Source organism: Callospermophilus lateralis, chromosome 2 (genome assembly GCF_048772815.1).
Source record: "Callospermophilus lateralis isolate mCalLat2 chromosome 2, mCalLat2.hap1, whole genome shotgun sequence".
Taxonomy (NCBI): domain Eukaryota; kingdom Metazoa; phylum Chordata; class Mammalia; order Rodentia; family Sciuridae; genus Callospermophilus; species Callospermophilus lateralis.
This window is the reverse complement of record NC_135306.1, coordinates 50,574,434-50,595,329: the sequence shown is the minus strand read 5'-3', so window position 1 is coordinate 50,595,329 and position 20,896 is coordinate 50,574,434. Positions and strand designations below refer to the sequence as shown.

Genomic DNA, 20,896 nt, shown 5'->3' with positions numbered 1-20,896 from the left:
ATATGTTCAAGAAGTAGTCCAGACTTGGGGATTCCCAGAAGTCCAGAGACATATGCTTCCGGTTTATCAGGAATCTGCTGCATACTTAGTTTTCTGTTTTGTACTTTTAACACTATGTTAGTGGGTCCTTTCCCATGTAACTAGGGGAACTAATGTGAACTCCTCTCATATGCCTACCATGTTATAATCATGGCTTCTATGTTACACCAAGAGAAGCTTTATAAAAAAAATTTGTGCAGCAATCTGTGTCATTTTTATCTTTTGGGTGAAAGGTCAAGTCAATCATGTAGCCAGAAAGCCTCAAAATGTATGTCTATGGTTCAGCATCAACTAAAAAGGCGTCATTTTAATTCAGCTAATAAGCACCTTATGTTTTCAGAGCAGCATCAGATGCAGAACGTGCAACATTTAGCTTTATGTATCATAGTCTATGAGATGGGTAGGACTGTTAAAGCTGTTGGGGGAAGGGGGTAATGTGCAAGACTCCCAGAGAAGATCAGAGAACCACCTTTGCAGATTTGTTTGGCACAGACCTTTAATTTGCCTGCCAAGGCAGTTATGAAGGGGGCTTAAATTGGCAAGGCTTTGACAAGTTGAAAAGCTGTCACTCATCACACTACCATCATCACAATCACTAGCAAACATATCTGCTCCTAGCTGGAGCTGCATCCAGATTTGCCCTTCCCTCAAAGAATTTGGACCAATAGTCCTAAGTAAATGTCCAAACTTGTATACTCTAGTGGCAGTTCTGGTGAGTTCAAGTGAATTGCAGGAGGGGGCTGCAGTTCCATTTAGTTTGATAGTAAGTTGCATAAATTATTTCTGGCTAGGCACCAAATTGCAAAAAAACAAGTCTCAGAATTGAATACCAATGTAACTACAAAGAAATATTCTGCATCCAGAGAGGCGTTTCATGTAGTAGGCATTGTGAAAACCTGAATCCTGATGCTAACTGAATGACCAACCAGTCAACAGCAATATAGCCAGGTAGTCAGGAGTAGGAGCTCTGGAATAAAACAGGCTGGCTTAAGATCCTGGCTCTGTCTAGTTGAGTAGCCTTTGGCAAATTACATATTCTCACTAAGCCTCAGTGTTTTCATCCTCTGAAGTGAGGATAATAGCAGTACTTACCTCATAAAGTTGTCATGGCATAACACATTTAAAGAGCTTAGTGGAGTGCCTGACACATGATAAGCACTCAATAAATGTTGGTTGTTGGAGCTATTATGACTAAGATCATGGCTATGGTGATGTTGATGTTGCCTCAGAGAAACGCCTAAACTCTCCAGAAATCAACTTCCTCATCAATGAAAGGAAAAGATGGAATTCTGGAATTCTCTGAGTCCAGACATGTAGTTGTAACAGGGGACAAAATTCCCAGGGAAATATCATCTTGAAAGTAAATGAGATTTTAAAGTGAAATCAGGAGAAATTAGGATAATTCGCAACATAAAGTCTCAGTTCACAAGTGTTTGATAACCTCACTTAATAAGTTGTGAGGCAATACCATTAATTCCCACGGGATCTACTCCATGTATGTCTCCAAAAAGGAAAACTTCAATGTAAGAACTAGAAAATGGTTGACTTATTTAAGAATTAATGTGCAATAAAATGATTTCCTCGTGGAGGTCATGTAATATCTAATTTTATTACAGTAGGTAAATGACTTGGAAAAGTATCACCTTCCTGCCTTCTGGTGAGTCTCATTTAAACCTACTGTTCTGAGCAGCTGCTGAGAAAGCAATAAGAAAAACCACCATGAAATCTTATTTCCATTTCATGCATTATTTATAACAAGATAAATGAAGCAGAGTTCTGGTGCTTTTTAGAATTCATGAGCATATCCTTTCCACACTTACTGATAATCAACAATAAGTCAGTTATGAAGGCAATTCAATTTTTCTACCAAGCCAGCTCATCACTGGGAGAAAGATCACTTCTTATATTACATTTTGAAGTCTTAAAAAGTGTAATTATTTGTGTGATTCTTGTAATTAGCTTGTGAGTGCATAGAATAGGTATTGTCATCATCCTCATTTTTAACTTCGTTCTATCAGTTTTTAGTTATGTGAATTAACTAGCTAAGTTAATGTCTGCTTAATGTCTCTAGGCCTAATTTTTGCCATATGTAAAATGAATATAATGTTTCTATCAAAGAGTAACAGTGAGGATTCAGTGAAATAATGCATATAAAGATCTTACTAAGATGTCAAGCCCTCAGTAAATCTCAACTATCATTACAAAATTGAGGCTCAAAACTGGTAAAATGACTTGCATAATGTCACTCCTACTGAAGTTTATAAGACGCTTCACATCCATTATCTCCTGTTAGTTTTACAATCCAAGAAAGTTAACAAACCAGAGATTGTCATCTGTCTTACAGATGACAAAACTGAAAATCAGAGAGGTTAAGTGACCTGTCCCAATTTGGGGTGAGCAAAAGCAAACTGGGAAGTGGACCTAAGTGCTCCCAGTCCCCAAATGAATACAGGGAACCTGACCCCCATTGTAGCACATATACCTTCATATCCCACAGACATCATTATTCTGCACAATACCTTCAGCAACCTGTGAGTTTTGGTTCAATTGCAATATAGACTCCCACAGCCAGGGCAGAAATGCAAACTTTTTCAATGTGAAGTGTGGGTATTTGAAATGACTTCATATCTAGGTTAAGCAAGCTTCTTTCATATCAAAACAAATGCTAGTGTTTACTCATATCAAACAATGTCCAAATTATTTAGTACAGGAAGAGGTAAACAAAATCCAAAGAAATATTAGTCCCAACTATTTAAACAATTCAGAGATTGCATTCATTAATACCAAGAATGTTGAACTCCAGAAATGGAGAGGTGAGGACAATTTTTAATCACTTGCTCAAAATAATACTCTCTAGGAGATTTTTTGATTGTTTATTTTCGTTTGTTTGTTTGTTTTGTTTTTTTGTACCAGGGACTGAACCCAGGTGCTTACTCATTAAACAATATCCCCAGACCATTTTTCAGTTTTTTATTTTGAGACAAGCTCTCACTAAGTTGCTTAGAGCTTTGCTAAATTGCTGAGGCTGGCTTTGAACTTGTGATCTTCCTACCTCATCTTGGATTATAGATATATGCCACCACACCCAACAACGGTTTAGTTTTCTAGTAGAAAATGAATTTGTGTCTAAGAAAATGTTTAAAGAACTTGACAATGAAGCAGACTCCTTCGGGTCCAAGTTCAGTGCAGTCCAGGTAAATGAACGTTGCTTGCCTGTTACCAGGGTTGAAAAAATTGGAAACTGTTGATAAAACCTTTTCTCATTTACTGGATTCCAAATACCAGTATAAATATTAGAGACACTTATTCTGTTTCAGGATGAGTTGTTGCCAAGTGTTAGAGGAGGAGGGATTCTGAGATTATTATTTCAGTTCAGTCGGTTTTGAGCTATGGGCCATAGAACTCTTGAGTTCTCCTCTCAGAGCCACTAAAAAAGGAAAGGTAAGTAGGAGTCCAGTAGGAGTTTCCAGACAAGTGTTCTTACATCATCTTAAAACTTCTGACTTCATCCAACACTTGGATTTTGCAGAAGATTAGAGAAAAAGTTCAGATGTGAGCAAGAGTCTAAATGTAAGGTCCTCAGGATTACATGGAAAGCAGCAGAGTACTGACCTTACATCTCTCAGCTTCTCAAGTATCCTTCCCTCTTTGTGCCATGATCCTTTGTGCTCATAAAAAGGAAGAGTGCTTTTGTCCCTTGTCACACTTTATTAGCTCTCCCCATTCCATTCTGAAATGTTGCTTAGGAAGAAGTTGGTTTCTATGCCCTGGAGTCACCTAGAGAAGGTGCAACACCCTTGTCTGTGCCAAAATTCCCTCTTTCACTCATAATTTTATTCTTTTTTTTTTTAATGTACTACTTATCTTGTGTTGTGCCAGGCTTTGTGCTTGGTGCCATGGCAAAGGCAAAGGTGAATCAACTAGAATCTGGCCCCAGTCCTACCCGTGGGAAGCTGAGTTACACAGTTACACAGCAGCATAATATCTGCAAGTCACAGGAAGAACAAAGGGAAGAGGTTTTAATAAAGCTTTCATGGTTTTACTCCAGGGACATCTCCAGTGGGAAGATTCAGAGTTAGGTGAGAAGGCTGAAGCACGGCTGGCAGGACTTTCTCCTTTCTCTGCCTAACATCAGCCTATGTTTGAACCTTATTTGAATTCTTTGTTTTGTTTTAATTTTCATTCTGGGTGATAGCCATATTGCCTGTCTTTGCATCTACTCACCAATGACACAGTATCCTTCGATGAATGCTTGCTTCTTGCTTGTGTGCACAGCGCTGTCAGAGTTATGAATTCTGTACTATGGGATTAAAAGAACAAAAGACTTATGCATAGATTGAAGTTAACAGATAGTTAAGAGTGATGAGCAGATTTAGTGTTATGGATATTTGAAAGAGGGAGAGGGAATTTCTGGCTAGATGTTGAGAGGGAGTAAGGCAAGATTTTAGAAAAGATAGCATTTGACTAAGAAATTTTACTGGGCCTTGCGGAGCCACTTAAGGCTTTTGAGTTGGGAAATAAAATGTCAGTAGGACAGCAGTGAGTCGGCTAGAAAAGAGAAGTCAACTCCTACAGATAGAGAGATGTCAGGAGGCTGGTGTGAAAGGGTACAGCTGTCAGAAAAATGCACTTGGTGAACCTTGCTGTGCCAGAGTGACTAATGAACTGGGCACTTGTCGGGAAAGAAAAGGAGCAAAGGTGTCCCAGAGTGTGTGGGGTGATGGGAGAGTGGCAGTGCCCTGAATAGAACAGTGATGGCAGGAAGAGGACCCAGTTTGCAGAGGAAGATAATGAATTTCCCGGGACACACTGATCTCAAAAAGCCTAGAGCACATGAGCAGGTCAGGAAGTCAGGAGTGAGGGATGCAGCTCAGGGGAAGACACAAGCACTTGCTGTCTCTGAAGGGGTCTCCTTATGATTCATTTCCTGATAAAAAGCCCCCCCCCCCGTGCATAAATTAGGTGCCCATGTGGCTAGTTACATTAGGATTTTTCTCAAAAGAGAGAAGATTCATCACAATATATAAATTCCACAAATGAGTACAGTGAGCTGATCTTGGCTTCATTTTTAAAGTCAGGGATATTGTTCTGAAGGAGCTTCTTGGATCGTTTCTGTGCAGACTCAATAATCTGTAAGTGACATGTGAAAGTTGAGGTGATGACCTCATAAGTCCAGATGTTCCTTTCTTCTTTTTTAAGTTGAATTTTATTATACTTGAATATTCCAATTGCTGAGATCATTAAAGTTATTTACAATACTCAAAAACTTGGGAAATAGAAAAACATAAAAAAAAAACAAGCAAAAATTACCCATAATCCAGCCACCAGGAACACACGACTGTTGTGAGGTGTTTTTCTACTATATGTGCAGGAGTCACACACACACACACACACACACACACACGTACATGTGTGTATACGTGTGTATACACATGGTGCATACATACACAAAACCATTTATAAAAATGATTATATGATATATGAACACACATATTTTCTAATATGGTGAGTGGTATTTTACACTTTATTTTGTATTCAAGTTTTTTCAGTTGCCATTACTTCTGAGCATTTCCCGCATCATTAAAAATGTTTTGAAAATTTTATGTTTATGTGCCACATGATATTGCATTATATAAACCTCCATTACCATTAAAGCATTCACCTGTCATCTGAAAATTTGGTGGGACATGTACTTGGAGAAGATGAACTGAGATGTATCACATTCCTCCAGAATGATGGCCTTCCCTTCTTACGAATATAGTCCCTAAGGCTGGGAGTTTTAGATGGAGTCAGGCCAGTGCTCGGTGCACAAGCCCATGAGTGGTCAGGTAGTTAAGGCCTGGGGACCCAGAAGGCCTATTCACAAGCCAACTACTTCTTATATCTTCCTTTTATAAAAATTCTTAAAAATCATTTGCCTATTTCACCATTCCTCACACATTCTGACACATGTCTGGATGCCAGCATACAAAAACACACACACACACAATCAAAACCTAAACATAGAGAATTTCTTCAAGTCCCTAAATCGATATTTTATCATTTTTTTGTGATATGCACTTTGCCCAAGGAAAGAAAAAAACAAAGTGTCTTGAAGGTAAACTTTGGGAAGTTAAGTTTAGAAAAGATTGTCTCCCGTTCTGTGACAGTGTAGTGAAAGGCCAGGGCCGTGGCACCAGCCCCAGGAGAGAGCAGAGCCCATGCACACAAATATGCATTAGTAGAACTGGACAGAGCACCATTGTTTTGATATCTTTCTGTTTTTACAGGTGCCATGGAGTCATTTTATGAGTCTTCACCATGACCCATGCCATAGAAAGACAAATATAGCTACAGTTTTGCTGAATCCAGGTTGAAAGTTCCTTTTTCAAACAAAAACATAATTTCTAAATCAGTCCAAAGCAAAGCCCAACATCTTGAATTCAGTGAACTCTTCCATTTATTCCCTTCCTTCCTTCTGTTCAACTTGTCTCCTTCAATGTTACTGTCTCCATTTTAAACATCATCAGCTGATAAATCAATTGACAGAGTCCTGTAGCAGTTCTTTTAATATTGAAGATGACAAATTATAGCCATAAATTTTTTCAGGAGAGAAGGTAATGTTATGTACTTGTGCATTTAAAAATTGATATAGGCATGAATAAGGATACTAGGGTCAGGCAAATTATAACATCAAAGTCAATTTGATTTATTCCTTGATTGACTGCCTTTAGATAGCAGCATCTGTCCAAGGTTCTTCTAAGAACCTTGAGAAGTTGGTGTTCTTTAAAATATAGTCTTTTTTAGAAAGAAAACTCCCTTAATTACTATATGTAGCATTATTAGAAAGCAATCACATGATTCTAACAAAAGGCAGGATTAGGCTTTCATCCAATTTCTTGTCTATCAAAGAAGGAAGAAAAGAATGGGATATTTAACTCTGAAAACAGAAACAAAAGTTTAATGTGGTATTCATTTCATGCTTGTATTAGAGCTCCATGGGATTTTGAGCATGCCCAAAGATGGCATCCTGTTTCATGAACATTGCTATGTAAGGGTAATAAACATACATACATGCGCGGATGTGCGCGCACGCGCGCACACACACACACACACACACACACACACTTCATTGTGTACAAAAGAGTACATTACTGGGGCTGGGATTGGCTCAGTGGCAAAGCACTTGCCTAGAATGTGTGAAGCTCTGGGTTTGATTCTCAGCACCACATATAAATAAATAAAACAAAGGCCTCTTGACAACTAAAAAATTTTTTAACAAAGAGTACATTATTAGTCATAAAAATAAATACATAAAATTTAGCCATGTCAAATAAAGTATATGAACTAGTGCTCTAGTGATTGTCTTTCTTGGGAATAGATGTCTGCTTCACAACGTTGCTTTCTATTTTCTTTCAAATAAATTCATTTTCTCTCATATATTTCCTTGAGTTCCAGCAATGTCTTCAGAGTCTGTGCAGTCTCTGTGCCCCTCTTTCATCCCTCCTTACCTTTCATGATTTCCAGTCAGTGATAGTTTTTATCTTTCTGATCCACAGTATGCCCAGCCCATTCTTTGTACTCACTTAGGTTTGCCAGCCATATGAAAGGAGCATACCATAGCATCCTGTATCAGAGGATGGGGTCAGAATAAAAGACTTAATTTATTTAAATAGAAGTATAAACGTTTATGTTAAATATGTGAAATACATATATGTATATGTGTGAATTCAATGAATCCCCCCATTCCCTTCTTCCTTCAATTCAACTGTCTCCTTCAATGTTACTGTCTCTGTTTTAAATATCATCATCTGACAAATCAATTGTCAGAGATCTGCAGCAGTTCATTCAAATATTGAAGATGACAATAGATAGAGATAGATAGGTAGTAGGTAGGTAGACAGATAGATAGATCTCCATCATCCATCCCAGGGATACAGATAGAATGCATGAGTTACTTCAGTAGCTCACAAGAGCAGCTTGCTGGCATCTTTCAATTGAGAAAGAAGCATCTCCTGTTTATGCTCTACCATACTCTGTGTCTGTTTTGAGCTCTTTTCATCTCCTACTCTTGAGAGAGGCTTTGCTGCACTAACCCTCTTATCCAAATTCCACAAGTCACAAATTCTCCACAAGCTAGGAGACTAGGCCTCAGCCAGGACCCAGTCTTACCAACTGGCGGCTTTAATTGAACTGGATTTTTAAAATCTCTAATAATACTCATCTCTGTGTCCATTGGATTTTTAAAATATCTAATAGTACTAATGACTTCTATACAGCCTGGTAATGTCATGTGCATCCTTTAACCTCATAGAATATACTGTCATTTCTTTTGGCTCCTTTAGCCTCTATTCTGTCTCTAAACCTCACAGGTTTCCAAGGCACTAGGTATGTACTAACAACTATCACAACCACCATAACCACCACCATAAAAACACTATATAACACTTTATAGACTCCACCCCACCCCCGCCAAAAAAACCTTTCATATGTATGAAAAGTTTTCATAGCTTTTTTTATGTAGTGAATTTGCTTTTGCTGATAATTAAACCTACTATGTTTAATAATTCCTCTCTTTTTTTATGAAATATCCCAGTGGCTATTTCCCAGGTATTAGGAAAATCTTTACATCTGCCAAGAGAAGAAACTTATTTGCTCATACATGCTGCAGTGTTGTCAATTCTGAGGTACATACTCTCATGCTTCAGTTACTTTCTCTTTCATCAGAAGTGAGACAGTAACTCTAATTGCTTGCTGAGCATCTGGAAGTACCATTAATAATGATGATGATAATAATAATGACCTCATAGGACGTATAATTTGGGGGATTAAAGAACATTTACAAGCTTATTGTGTCATAGTTAATGATGAGGTGCCAACTTTTCTTGCCACCACCCTTTCCAGTGGTATTTCCTGCTTGGATCAGAGAACTAATTTAGTAAACGGTATCCTTTTAAAGAATTTGCCCCATCCAAAAGCATATGCTAGCGCAAAGATATTGAATTGTTTTAGTGTTGTTTTTTCAGAGACGATTTATTAATGTTGTTTTGCATTTGTATAAAAATTGTATAATGTAATCATTTAGTGTTTATTTATTGTGTGTACCTTCTACTCAGAGGGTTGGCATTATTGTTCCTAACAGTGACGGATACAAGCAGATCATGCCTTATGACCTCTACCATCCCCTTCCTCGGTACGTAAATCAATCATCCTGATGTTAGAATTAGCAAATCAGTCTTCTGATGCTTTTATATATTTGTATATATAGACAATCTAGAGAGAGATTCTGTGTTTTTCTGTAAAAAATAAGATGGTAGATGGTATATTTTGCAGTCCTTCCTGAGCTCTGCTTTTGAGTAACACTGGCCTCCTCAGACTGTAACCTTGTCAATCAAAACCCATGTTAAGATAGGATAAATCATATTACCTTGAAGTGGGCACAGTAATTCACTCTGATTACCTACATCATGTGGGTTAATGTTATGCCTTTCTCTCACTTGCTTTGCCTTTTCTATGTCTCCTCTGCAGTAGGACTCTAGTTATTAAAGCACTGTTGCTAACTATGAAAGAAACACTGCTGAAAATATTATCACCATACCACCAATATAGAATTAAATATGTGGTATTTTTCTGCATACTAGCTTTAAATGTCCTCTTTCTACTTTAAATAAATTATAATTAATCACAAAGGGCAGTTTTTCTTAACCTTATTGTTCAGAACAATTTGTGTGACTTTTTTCCTTAAGCATAAAATGTAATGTGCTATTGTTTATTTTTTAAAGTACAGTCTTTTTTCAAAAAAAATAGAAAAAAAATAATGAAAGTAAATTTAAAAAATTTAAAAAGAACTTGTAATCGTTATCAGAAAAGTGGACATGCTGAAAAATATACTAGCTACTGAGTATATTGCTTGTTGCATTGGAAACAGCTCCACAGATAGCAAAAATTAGAATTGGGTTTAAATAGATCTTTGCTCTATTTTCTTTGCTTATTTGGTCCTGCTATTTAGAACCAAGAGTTAGAGTCAGATTAGAAGTAGTTAGGATAATTTACAGTAGTTTGCTAAGTCCCAAATTTAGCCAAACCTAGAAAATAATTGTATTCTGAATTGTAAAATAAAGCAAAGTTTGATTAAAGTCTCCAAATCCCTAGTGAGTTAGTCTCCAAATAGCGATCCCTGGAGATCATCTAGTTTAACGCCCCAGTGACGCTTCATTCTCCTATTTTTTCCCCAACAATTGTATCCACATACCACAGATACATAAATACATATATTTATATAAATCCTCATTCATGTCCATTTAATGCATATGTATCCACACATATCTATACACACATAGATATTTATATAATACATACCAGGGCAAGTTGTCATCCTGTGTCTTCTAACATACTTCAGCGACTGGCAAGAGACTCACTTTACCATCCTAACAGTAGCATCTAGGAATGTGGGATTTGATTTATTCTAGATACAGTTACTGTTGCTCAGTCCTTCTACCAAATGGCTACCTCATTAGTTAGTTTTCTCACACTTTCCTTTGACTATATTAATAAAGATAATGAATGACTTTAAAATGCTCTTTGATTATCATTTTGCTGATTTGATCCAGAATTCTTCTTCTCTTGATAATTTAATGAAAATATCCAAAGATCAATTTAATTGAACCAAGATTTCCTTTGATGACAATTTTCATATCTGTAAAACAAGCATTCATAGGACACATGCATCTGTTTGTGTGAAAGTCATACATTTTAAAATAAAGGCAAAGTTGGCTGTCAAAAATGAGCAACATCAAGTTTTTGTTTTTCCTGTAATGGCAGTTTCTAGATTTCTGTAATATCTTCTATGGTCTCTCTTATTTATATTTCTCTTGCATAACTAATGCCTCTCTTAGGTTAGAGTTGATCTCTTATAGAACTGTCCTTTCCCCAAAATGCCTTAAGGCCAGTGGTACATAGAAATGATCCATCATGTTGGTTTGTACCATGTCCTATGCACACATTTGGCAGGTCCATGTATCACAGTGGGAAAGGACAATTAGCAAATAAAATAAACAGACTATTTCTTACCCCCTTGAACTCCTGTTACTGATCTAGTTCTGAAGTTAGAAATTCTGTTTCCTGGCAAAGTACTAGTAATTGGAAGCTATTTCTACAAATGTGTTTTCATTTCATAAAAATACTTAAGTCTCAAAACCGGTTCTCAAATAGCAGCTACCCACTAATTAAGGCAGAAAGCTTTAGTAATTTAAAGTATTTAAGTGGGTTTAAGACCACAAGTGTAGATATAAAACATTATGAATTTTTAGATTGTTATTTCCTGCTTTCAGTTTTTGACTTTACATTTATCTGAACACAAAAATGTATTCTGATAAATTATCTTGATTCATAATTGACATATTCTACTGCTCATATAAGTTTTAATTTTGAGAATTTCTTAAACTAAACACATTGTGTTTTAAAAAGAATTAAAGGCTGATGAAGTTAAAATACAAGATGTACAAATTCATTTAACATTCTTCCAGGACAAGATCCCAGGAAATGATTTTTGAATATGTCTTCTTTTATTCCAAGTGCTTACCCTGGTCACTGTTCTAAGAGCTCCTGACTAATGCCTTCTCAGCTTTTATTATACTTTAAAACACCCAAACATATTTTGCTTTAGAATTCCATATAACCCTATTATTATGCAAGGATTCATATGATAATGTTTCACATATAGAACTATATTTGTATGCCGAAACCATACTATTAATTCTTAAAATAATATTAGCCTCATTTCTCTTTTGGGGTTCACTGACATTGAAAAGGATACTTATTTCTACTTGTGAAGTTATACCATGATCAGGTCCAAGTGTAAGACAGAAATTAATCACTCTCCCTTTAGAAGGATCAAATTTAGGGATTTTAGAGTACCATTTAGAAAATGTGCTCTTTTATGGCATCTTAACATCCTAAGAAGTTAAATATATATTAAAAAGCACATTCTGAATTGTCAGATCAAATCCAGTATGAATATGTACTTACTTACATATTCAGCCTGACTTCAGTCTGACAGGCCTGCTATCCACCACCAAACGGAGGCCTTTCAGGGATTTACATGGAGACAATGAGAACTGGTCTTACCCTTGGGAATGATAAACTTTCTGCAGAGCTGCTTTATTCCCTCTCTTAAAGGGCATATTTTAAAAAGTCTCCCAAGAGTTAAACGAAGGGCCTCAGTTTCCCATAATGACATTTCTTTTGTGTCTCCTGGGTAAAAACACATAGGAAAATATTGTATTTGGCAGCATATCTTGACTATTGGCAGTGGAGATGACAATTATTGCCTAAACTTGAACAGCACAGAGAAAAGGTAGTGGAAAACCCTCTTAACTGAGAAAAACACATCATTCTGGCTCCTGCAGAAGAGAAATCAAGTTCACAACCTATATTAAACCTTACTTACAGAATAATTAAAGCTTTCCATGGAACAAATTTAACTATTCAAGTAGAACAATTGGGTGACATTTTGTTTCTCTCTCATTAAAATTATCTCTCATATTTTTTAAGAGAAATTTTAAAGATCCATAGCAATCATCATCAACAAGCAGAATACACATAAGAGAAAGAAAAGCTCATTCAATTCCAGTGCTTCTGTTGTAAGAAATCCCACATTCTGTAAATCTACAGGAGAAGAGAAAAGAATTAGGTAAAGATATCTCTCTGCCTCTGGACTTCAGAACTGTATAGAGCTCTGAAAAATCAATTCTCTTAAAAGTTATTGGTAATGTTATTTTCTACCTTAGTTAACTATTTCTTAGATTCAGACACCATAAGCCTTTCAACCAAACTTCGTGACTGTTCTAGGAGTCATTTACCTGAGGAACTCTAACTGCCAGTATCCCCCAACAGTGAAAGAATAAGTAGATGAGGTTTGTATGAACAGTTGCCTCCTCAGCTTGATAATGACTCAGTTCGACCATCGAAATTGTACAGAATCTTCGTCCCCAAACTGACAAATACAGAAGCAAGAAGGAAGGAGCTTTTGCTTATGTTGATCTTTTATGAGTTTCTCCTGTCAAAAGTATCCAGAAGTAAAGTAATAAAATATCATCTTGAAAATAAAATTATTTTAGCTAGCCACAGTACCTATAATCCCAGCTACTCAGGAGTCTGAGATAGGAGTATTGCAAGTTAGAGGCCAGTCTCTGCAATTTAGCAACACCTGTCTCAAAGTAATAAATAAAAAGAGCTGAGGATGTAGCTTGCTCGGTGGTAGAGCCCCCCTGGGTTCAATCCCCAGTACCACAAAATAAATAAGTAAAATATAATAAAAGCATTTTTCCCCAGGAGCAAACTACTGGTATGAACTTGTTATCCATCTTATTCTTGACGTATGTACTTTATGAGATTTGGTAAAAAAAATAAATAAGCTTAAATATGTATAAGATATGAATAATACATATATGTATGTATAAAATCTTGAAGCTATGGGAAGAAGGACTGAGGACTGAACTTCATCTCTTGAGTAGGTTACAGTCAGCACAGATATCCTGGAATCAGCTCCCTAAACAGTAATTTCTTACATATGTCTAAAGCTTCACGGTTTATGGAGCACTTTTGCCAACTTTGAATCCTTGTTTCCTATTCCTCAAATTGTAGGCAGTAGGTGTCTTTGATTCTCTGGACCATAGCCTCTGAGAATCTCACCATCCTAGGCCCAGGGAATGGGGTTGGTGTGACAGGTCACTGAGGAGCTTTGGCAATGTGCATGTCTGCCCTGATGACTCCCCTTGCTTCTGTAGGTGGGAGGCCACCCCGTGGACCGCCTGCTCCTCCTCGTGTGGGGGGGGCATCCAGAGCCGGGCAGTTTCCTGTGTGGAGGAGGACATCCAGGGGCATGTGACTTCAGTGGAAGAGTGGAAATGCATGTACACCCCTAAGATGCCCATCGTGCAGCCCTGCAACATTTTTGACTGCCCTAAATGGCTGGCACAGGAGTGGTCTCCGGTAACTGTGCCCTCTTTCTTTGTTCATTAGGAGAGTAAGTCCACTCTTCCCTCTCGCCATCATGCCCCACTGGGAACCCCGTGCGGCTCTACCCTTCTCTCTTGAGGTGTCTAGAAGCCCACAAGCTTAGCTTCTGGAGTAGAAATGTTGTCAATTCAGCATAACCAAAAGCAAATTGATTTTTTTTTTTTTTTGAGCTACTTCACGGAAGCCTCCTCTAGTCCCCTCTGTTGGGGAAACCAGTGCCGTTCAAGATTCATTGAGGCTGAATGACTGATCCTAAAATCTGTGAAAGCTTCTCTGATGATAGAGCTCAGTAGACTAGAGTTTTGATTTAAAACTTTATTTATTATACTCTATTTATATCCCTAAAGAGGCTAGTGGATTAAATTAAAACTGTGTCTAATATTCATTGGAGGGTGGATAAAGTGAAAACAGCACAATAAGGAGTATAAAGTGGACTATGAAAACCAGAAAATTATAGACATTAGGAAACCTGCAATAATTAAGCCTCAGATGTTATTCTGGGTTTCCTAACTGCTCATAGAAAAGGGAAATGGCATAGGAGATAGATGTGGAACTAAATCATTGTGCCCTTATCCATAGAAATGAACAGAACTCTTTACTCAGCCTCATGGCTTTGTGGGAGCAGGTTAAAGCTGTGATGTCTTCCAGTGTCTAGACATGCAGCTAGACATGCAGAACCTTTGGGGGTGCTATCTACATCTGGCCATTGAATCTGTTCCTGTAAACATTTTTGTTTTCATCTCAATATAATCAATTAGATTGGCCATACTGCAATATAAATTAGCCATGATGGCAGTTCAAAATCATTTAATATCCACATGGGAGCTAGCATTTCCCATATTTTTGGGCATCGCAGTCATTTGCTAAATAAAAAGCAGTGTTGGTAATTTAGCTTGAGAATACTGTATTCTAGTTTCTTTTCTCCTTTTTGGTGCTTGATTTGAGACTTTGCACACACTGGGTGCCTCAGGATTGCTGACAGATGAAACCAAGCCTAAGAAATCAAAAGTGATTTAATTTTCAGCCAGCTTCCTCTCAATTAGCCAAACAGAACAAAGATCCCATGACTGGTAAAAGTGGTCTAAATCCTCCGGGAATCTTCATATAAGGAGTCCTCATATAAAAAGCCTTAGGTGCAAAGTGAAGAAAAGGAAACAAGGCTTTGCCTATGAGTCTCTTCTCTCTTGCATTCTCTTTGCAGTGCACAGTGACATGTGGCCAGGGTCTCAGATACCGTGTGGTCCTCTGCATCGACCACCGAGGAATGCACACGGGAGGCTGCAGCCCCAAAACAAAACCCCACATAAAAGAGGAATGCATCATACCCACTCCCTGCTACAAGCCCAAAGGTAAACTGCTCTTTACTGGTCTAATTGTTGTATTTATTCTGATGCCATTTTAAACTTCTTTAAGTATCCCATTGTATTGTTAACAATGATTTTTTTTTAACTTTACTAAATATGCTTGATTCTTTTTTAAACCTTTCAAATTGTTTTGATTTTAAATTTTATTAAGTACTACATAGAGCAATTTGTTTATACAATTATCTCCCAAGTCATAAAGTTGTTTGAAGACTGTTGCCAAAAAATATCAGATATGTCTGCATAAAAGGAGATCAGATTGTACAGAGAGATATGTGTAATTTACTGTCCACATTTCTTGCTGTTAAGAGCAAAGGAGGGAATCTAGTTGTGTACAGAATACCTTGGGAAGTCTCATACTTCAAACTGATGAAACAGAAAATGTTGCTTTTATATTGGAAATTTAAACATTGAAATGAAACTGAATTCCAGAAGTATATTTTCAGTGAAAATTTGACATATATCAGAATTCAATAGATACTAGAAATAATTTATTAAAGAAATAAATTTTAGAAAAATTCTTCTTAGTGAGCAAACTGTCTTATAATCATACTGGGCCTTCAGCTTAGCATGAATACTGATCTGATTTCTGTGCTAGTATTGTTACTAGTCTGTTAATGAAGCAGGAAAATCTAAAGTCACACACCATTTACATGTAAAGGATTCTTCACTATAAAAATCTTATAATTTTGAATGTTAAGTATGTTTTCCATTCCTTTTAAAATTTATTTCTTAAGCCACTAAATGTCTGTGAAAATCAGCCATACTCTAGCTCTTTATAATACCTTTGATGTGAATGCATAGCATCATGAAATCTAAATTAATGATGTAAAAGGAAACCAAAAGCCAAACACATAGTAGAAATCCTGATTACTTTTAATAACTACATCTCTCTCTGAGCCTTAGTTTCTCCATCTGTAAAATGGGGAAGGTTTTATTTTCTCTCATTCTCACTTAGAGATCATGTGAGAATAAATGAGATATAATGTACCTAGGATGCTCAGCCTGATGCCTGACATAGAGTAAATGCTCTCCAAATGTTACCTTCAACTTTTGACCATCATTGATGTCTTCAGATATTAGAGAAATGGCCCTAGGTGAACTGACAGGACTCAAGTCAAGTGAACAGTAAAGTATTTCAAGCTCACTCTTAGTTCCAGAGTGAACCCTTGGTCATTGAAAGGCAGGATGTTTGCACTGTCAGAGATGGCTTAATTGATCAAGCCATTTAATTGGGATAGATAGGGGAGTTGTAAAGTGATATATGTACAGGTTCCATGTTGCTGGATTTCACATATTAGCAAATCCTTTTGACTTTGGCAATTTTTGTTTCTCACTTTATTTCCTGACTCAAAGCAATAGATGTATGTAGAAGACAAGTAGCAATGCTACCTAGCCCAAATAATCAATTATTTACTAGTCCAGTCTTTAGCAAGTTACTTCAGAAAAAGAAAAGTAGTTTGTGATTAACGATCAGGGGAAAAAAATATCTAGATTTTCACAACTAACCAGTGAATCTGGCTCTCTACATATTGTTAAAATATCATATAATTCTGTGGTGAGTGCATATATGGACATATTTCTTTCATCTTTACAATTATATGGTATAAAATGGTGATAGAGCTTGACTGGCTCATACTATAAAGGTAAATATGCCCATAAATGACCCTAATGAATATGTCAGGTTGGGAATCTTGGCAGTTACTTCTATAGGAGCAGTTAGAACCTCCCTACTTCTTTGTTTCCCTCCACCTTTCCCCCTAAGAAGTAGTTAGGAAGCTTGTTCTGAGTTGTTTGGCCAAAATTACATAAACAGGTGAAACAAGTCAAATTACAGGTTATGGGCTCAAAGTTGCATGTAGTCCAATTGTCAGTGAGCCCTTGGTGTGGTATTGAACAAGTCAGCTAACTAAAGCAATGTTTTGCGAATTTTACAGAAGCCAAGATTGTTAGCTTTTGATAATTGGAATAGATAACACATAGCCAAAAGGCAAAAAGGAAACAAAATATTTTAATGAAAATACCACAATACAGTTTGTTGTGTTTTGTGTTTATTTTTAAAGGTATGAAACAATGCTTTGATGATTCCTGATATGCATATTGAATTAGTGTTCCTAAAGCTGTGACTTTCATAATAAAAGGACTTTCCTTTGCTATTTAATGTACTAAAGGGGAACCATGTACACAGAGATTAAAATCACTAATATTTTGAAAATCCAATTTCATTTTTCTTGATATAACTATTATGAGAAACAGCAATTCACCTAAAAGCATTAGTTGCAGTTATCAACTGCACACAACTAAAAACTGATGAAAACAAGGAACTTCCCTGAAATCCCAGATTGGTTCTGACTGCTTCTCTTTTGTGTGCATGCACTCAATTCTCAGAGAAACTTCCAGTAGAGGCCAAGCTTCCGTGGTACAAGCAAGCTCAAGAGCTAGAAGAGGGAGCTGCTGTGTCAGAAGAGCCCTCGTAAGTTCTAAAGCACAAATAGTTCTTCTTTTGAAGCTTATGGGTTAAAAGAAAGCAGTGTTTCACTGTCTGTGGCTCTCGTGGGTGCTGACCCAAGGGTCATTGTCTTCTCAAAGGTGAAGTGATGTTTCACTTTTGAAAAATCAGAGATTTTTCATTTTCAAAGCATTGCTCAAAACTTTGTATTCAGCTGCAATTTAGAATTTTCTTTATCTACCCTGTCTGAACCTAAGCACTGTTCAGTTTGGCCTGAAGTAGAAAAATGCAGTGAATTGTTTGTCTTTGTCTCCAAAATCTGAGCTCTCTTCTCTTGGCAAGAGGCCGAAAGTGAGGAAGCCCAATCGTTTGCATCTGGTGATGCAGAGTAATTAGATATGCAAGTCTGGGCAGCATTTCAGCCCCCTTATCTTTATTTCCCAGCTTTGCAGTATAGCCATTCCAAAAAAGAAAGGGCTCACCCTTTCTCACTCATGAAATATAGATGAGGGCAAGGAGAGTTTTGTAGCTTCCTTAGACCCTGATCTTTGCCCGACTTGTTCATGGTCCCATAGCTGTTCAGTCTTATCAAAGCAGGATGTTTAATAAGGCCATCAGGCACAGATTTGCCTGTAGCATCAGAAGAAGAGATAAGGAAGAAGAAAGAAAAGCAAGTTAGTTGATGGACTGATAAATTATATATTGATTTCACTAGAAAACACCCATAGGCATTTCTGCTGCCTTATTTTTACAGAAAAGGGATATATTTTATTGGCCAATTTCAACTATGACCAAAGCAATTTCTCAGGTTGAAGATTTTCTAGATTAATTCATTTAATGTAAGTACTGGGTTCTCTGTTAGTCATGGGAACATAAGAACTGTTACCCACCCTTCAAGAGTTCATAGTATCACATTTTCAATCAGAAATGTTTTTCAAATCAACCCATAGTTTAAATTTACTAGAGATATAAATGAACACTCTAATCTATATCATCAAATACATTTTATGATTTTCTCAGATTCATCTTGTTTGAATCTAAGCCTGATGTGTTTTTTCCAGATCACAAAATAAATCTCACCCAAAACAGCAAGAGATTCAACAAGAATTTCAAAATACAGATTTGTTCAATAACTAAAGTTCATTTTAAAATAATTTATATTAAATCACTTGATTTCACAGAAAAAAAACAGTGCCTTTATTAAGTAATAGATTTTTTTCTTTAAAAGGACAGCTAAGTAAAATAAATTATTTTTGTTCTATAAAGTTACTACAGCAACAACTTCTATTCTTTGAGAAAAGCAGCTAACCAGGGCAGAACTTTGGAGGAAATACAGTGATTAAAGATCACATAGTGCAATCTTTCAATGAATATATGAAAGCTGCACATTTACTTTTCTTGCTCCTGCCTTTTCCTAGTTTGACAGACCTTCTTTTTCCTGGGAGCAGCTCATTTTAGAAGGGCATTGACTCCTTCATCCACTAAGATCCTATTTAAGACACAGAAAGATGCTGTGTATTTGGAGCTAATTACTCCTTACATGTATTCTTTGGTTCAATATGTTTAAAACCAAACATGTATTATTTTTCTTAAACTATCTGCTCTCTTGTGCGTTATAATTTGGCATTCAGTCTAAAACATGATCTTATCTATAACATTGCATTCTGACCCATGTTAAATAATAGAACAAAGCTGAAAATAAATGGAAACATCTTGCATCTATAATTATACTCCTTTAACATTAGTATACACATCTCAGATGAATGCTGTAACTGGAGTTTAATACTTCAGCAGAAGCATTCTGTAGACCTTGGTCACCCATTTTTTGTAATGAGTGTTTTCCACTGGTGTTCTGATTAAGATGATTTATGTTTAACTTTAATCTTAATAAAATCACTAAAGTAGTTAAACACATAGTTTTATCTATTGAACTATAGCCATATATTAGACCATTTAACTTTACTCTTGGTGTAATAGAACTGCCATTATGGTATTATTGATCTGAATTGAAGTAGATTGTAGTTGGAGAGCTAGTTCAGCATAAAGGAGCTATATACAGTTATGCTCAGAACAACAATTATTTTTATACCAAAATGAAATAAATACCAGCTGTAGAATGATGTAGTGAAAGGTATATGGTTTCCACATTTTAATAGTTTTTACATGTTTAGTGCACTGAACCCCAAGAAAGGTCCTAAGTGTTGCATTTTTTTAATTGATTCTGAATTTTAAAAACATAATTTTGTATGGTCTTAATTCCTTCTTTTTTAAAACCACGTGGACCAGTCTCTAGATGTATGTAGTAGCCTTAAATTACTCTCCAAAGTATAATGAAAAAATGATATACTGTCAGCAGGTCATTCCTCTCACCCCCCACCCCACCACCGAAGAGACTCACATTGCTTAAATTAAATGGTAATGTTTAGAAGCTGTGGTTGTCATTTCTGAACTGCTACACTGAAGCAGGAATAGTGATCCAGAACTATTATTTCTTGCATTAGCTCCAGAAACATTGAAGAGTTCTGTAGAAAAGCAGCAAATATCATTTATTTGCCCATATGGAAAGTGAAAATATTATCAACAGCCTGTCTCATTAAATAACACAGGAAAATCACTATGTTTAAGTCTTTAGCATATGGAGATACCCTTATGGAGTGTTAGATACTTTTAGTAACCCCAAAATATAAGAAAAAGATTGGTTAGCACTCTAGCCAAAAATATGTTGGAAAGAAACCTCTCTAAGATATGTTTAGAAGAAAACTATGATAAAGGACTAAAACAGAATTGCCAAGAAATAACTGAAACTTTATAGAAAAGAAGAATACACTGACATTGTGTTCCACTAAGCTAAACACCATACAGAATATAAGAATACAGATATTGGTCTCCTAGAATCACTGAAATAATCATGTGGGTTGGGTCACCTGGTGTAAAATGCTTCTAGATTTATCACAGGAAGTTGCAGCTTCAATTCAGAAATACCTTAAGACATTTCTTGTTAATTCAACAACATAATGACTTACTTATGATGTATCTGATGCAGGTGAAA

The 20,896-nt window shown here is 36.4% G+C and overlaps 1 protein-coding gene across 1 annotated transcript in view; it reads left to right on the top strand.

The window, feature by feature from the left end:
• Adamtsl1 (ADAMTS like 1) overlaps positions 1-20,896 on the top strand; it is a 344,581-nt gene that overhangs the window by 167,984 nt on the left and 155,701 nt on the right. The window contains exons 10-13 of the mRNA XM_077108065.1: positions 9,161-9,211; positions 13,806-14,010; positions 15,239-15,386; positions 17,787-17,871. Coding sequence (XP_076964180.1) covers positions 9,161-9,211; positions 13,806-14,010; positions 15,239-15,386; positions 17,787-17,871 — 489 coding nt within the window. The remainder of the gene's footprint in view (positions 1-9,160; positions 9,212-13,805; positions 14,011-15,238; positions 15,387-17,786; positions 17,872-20,896) is intronic.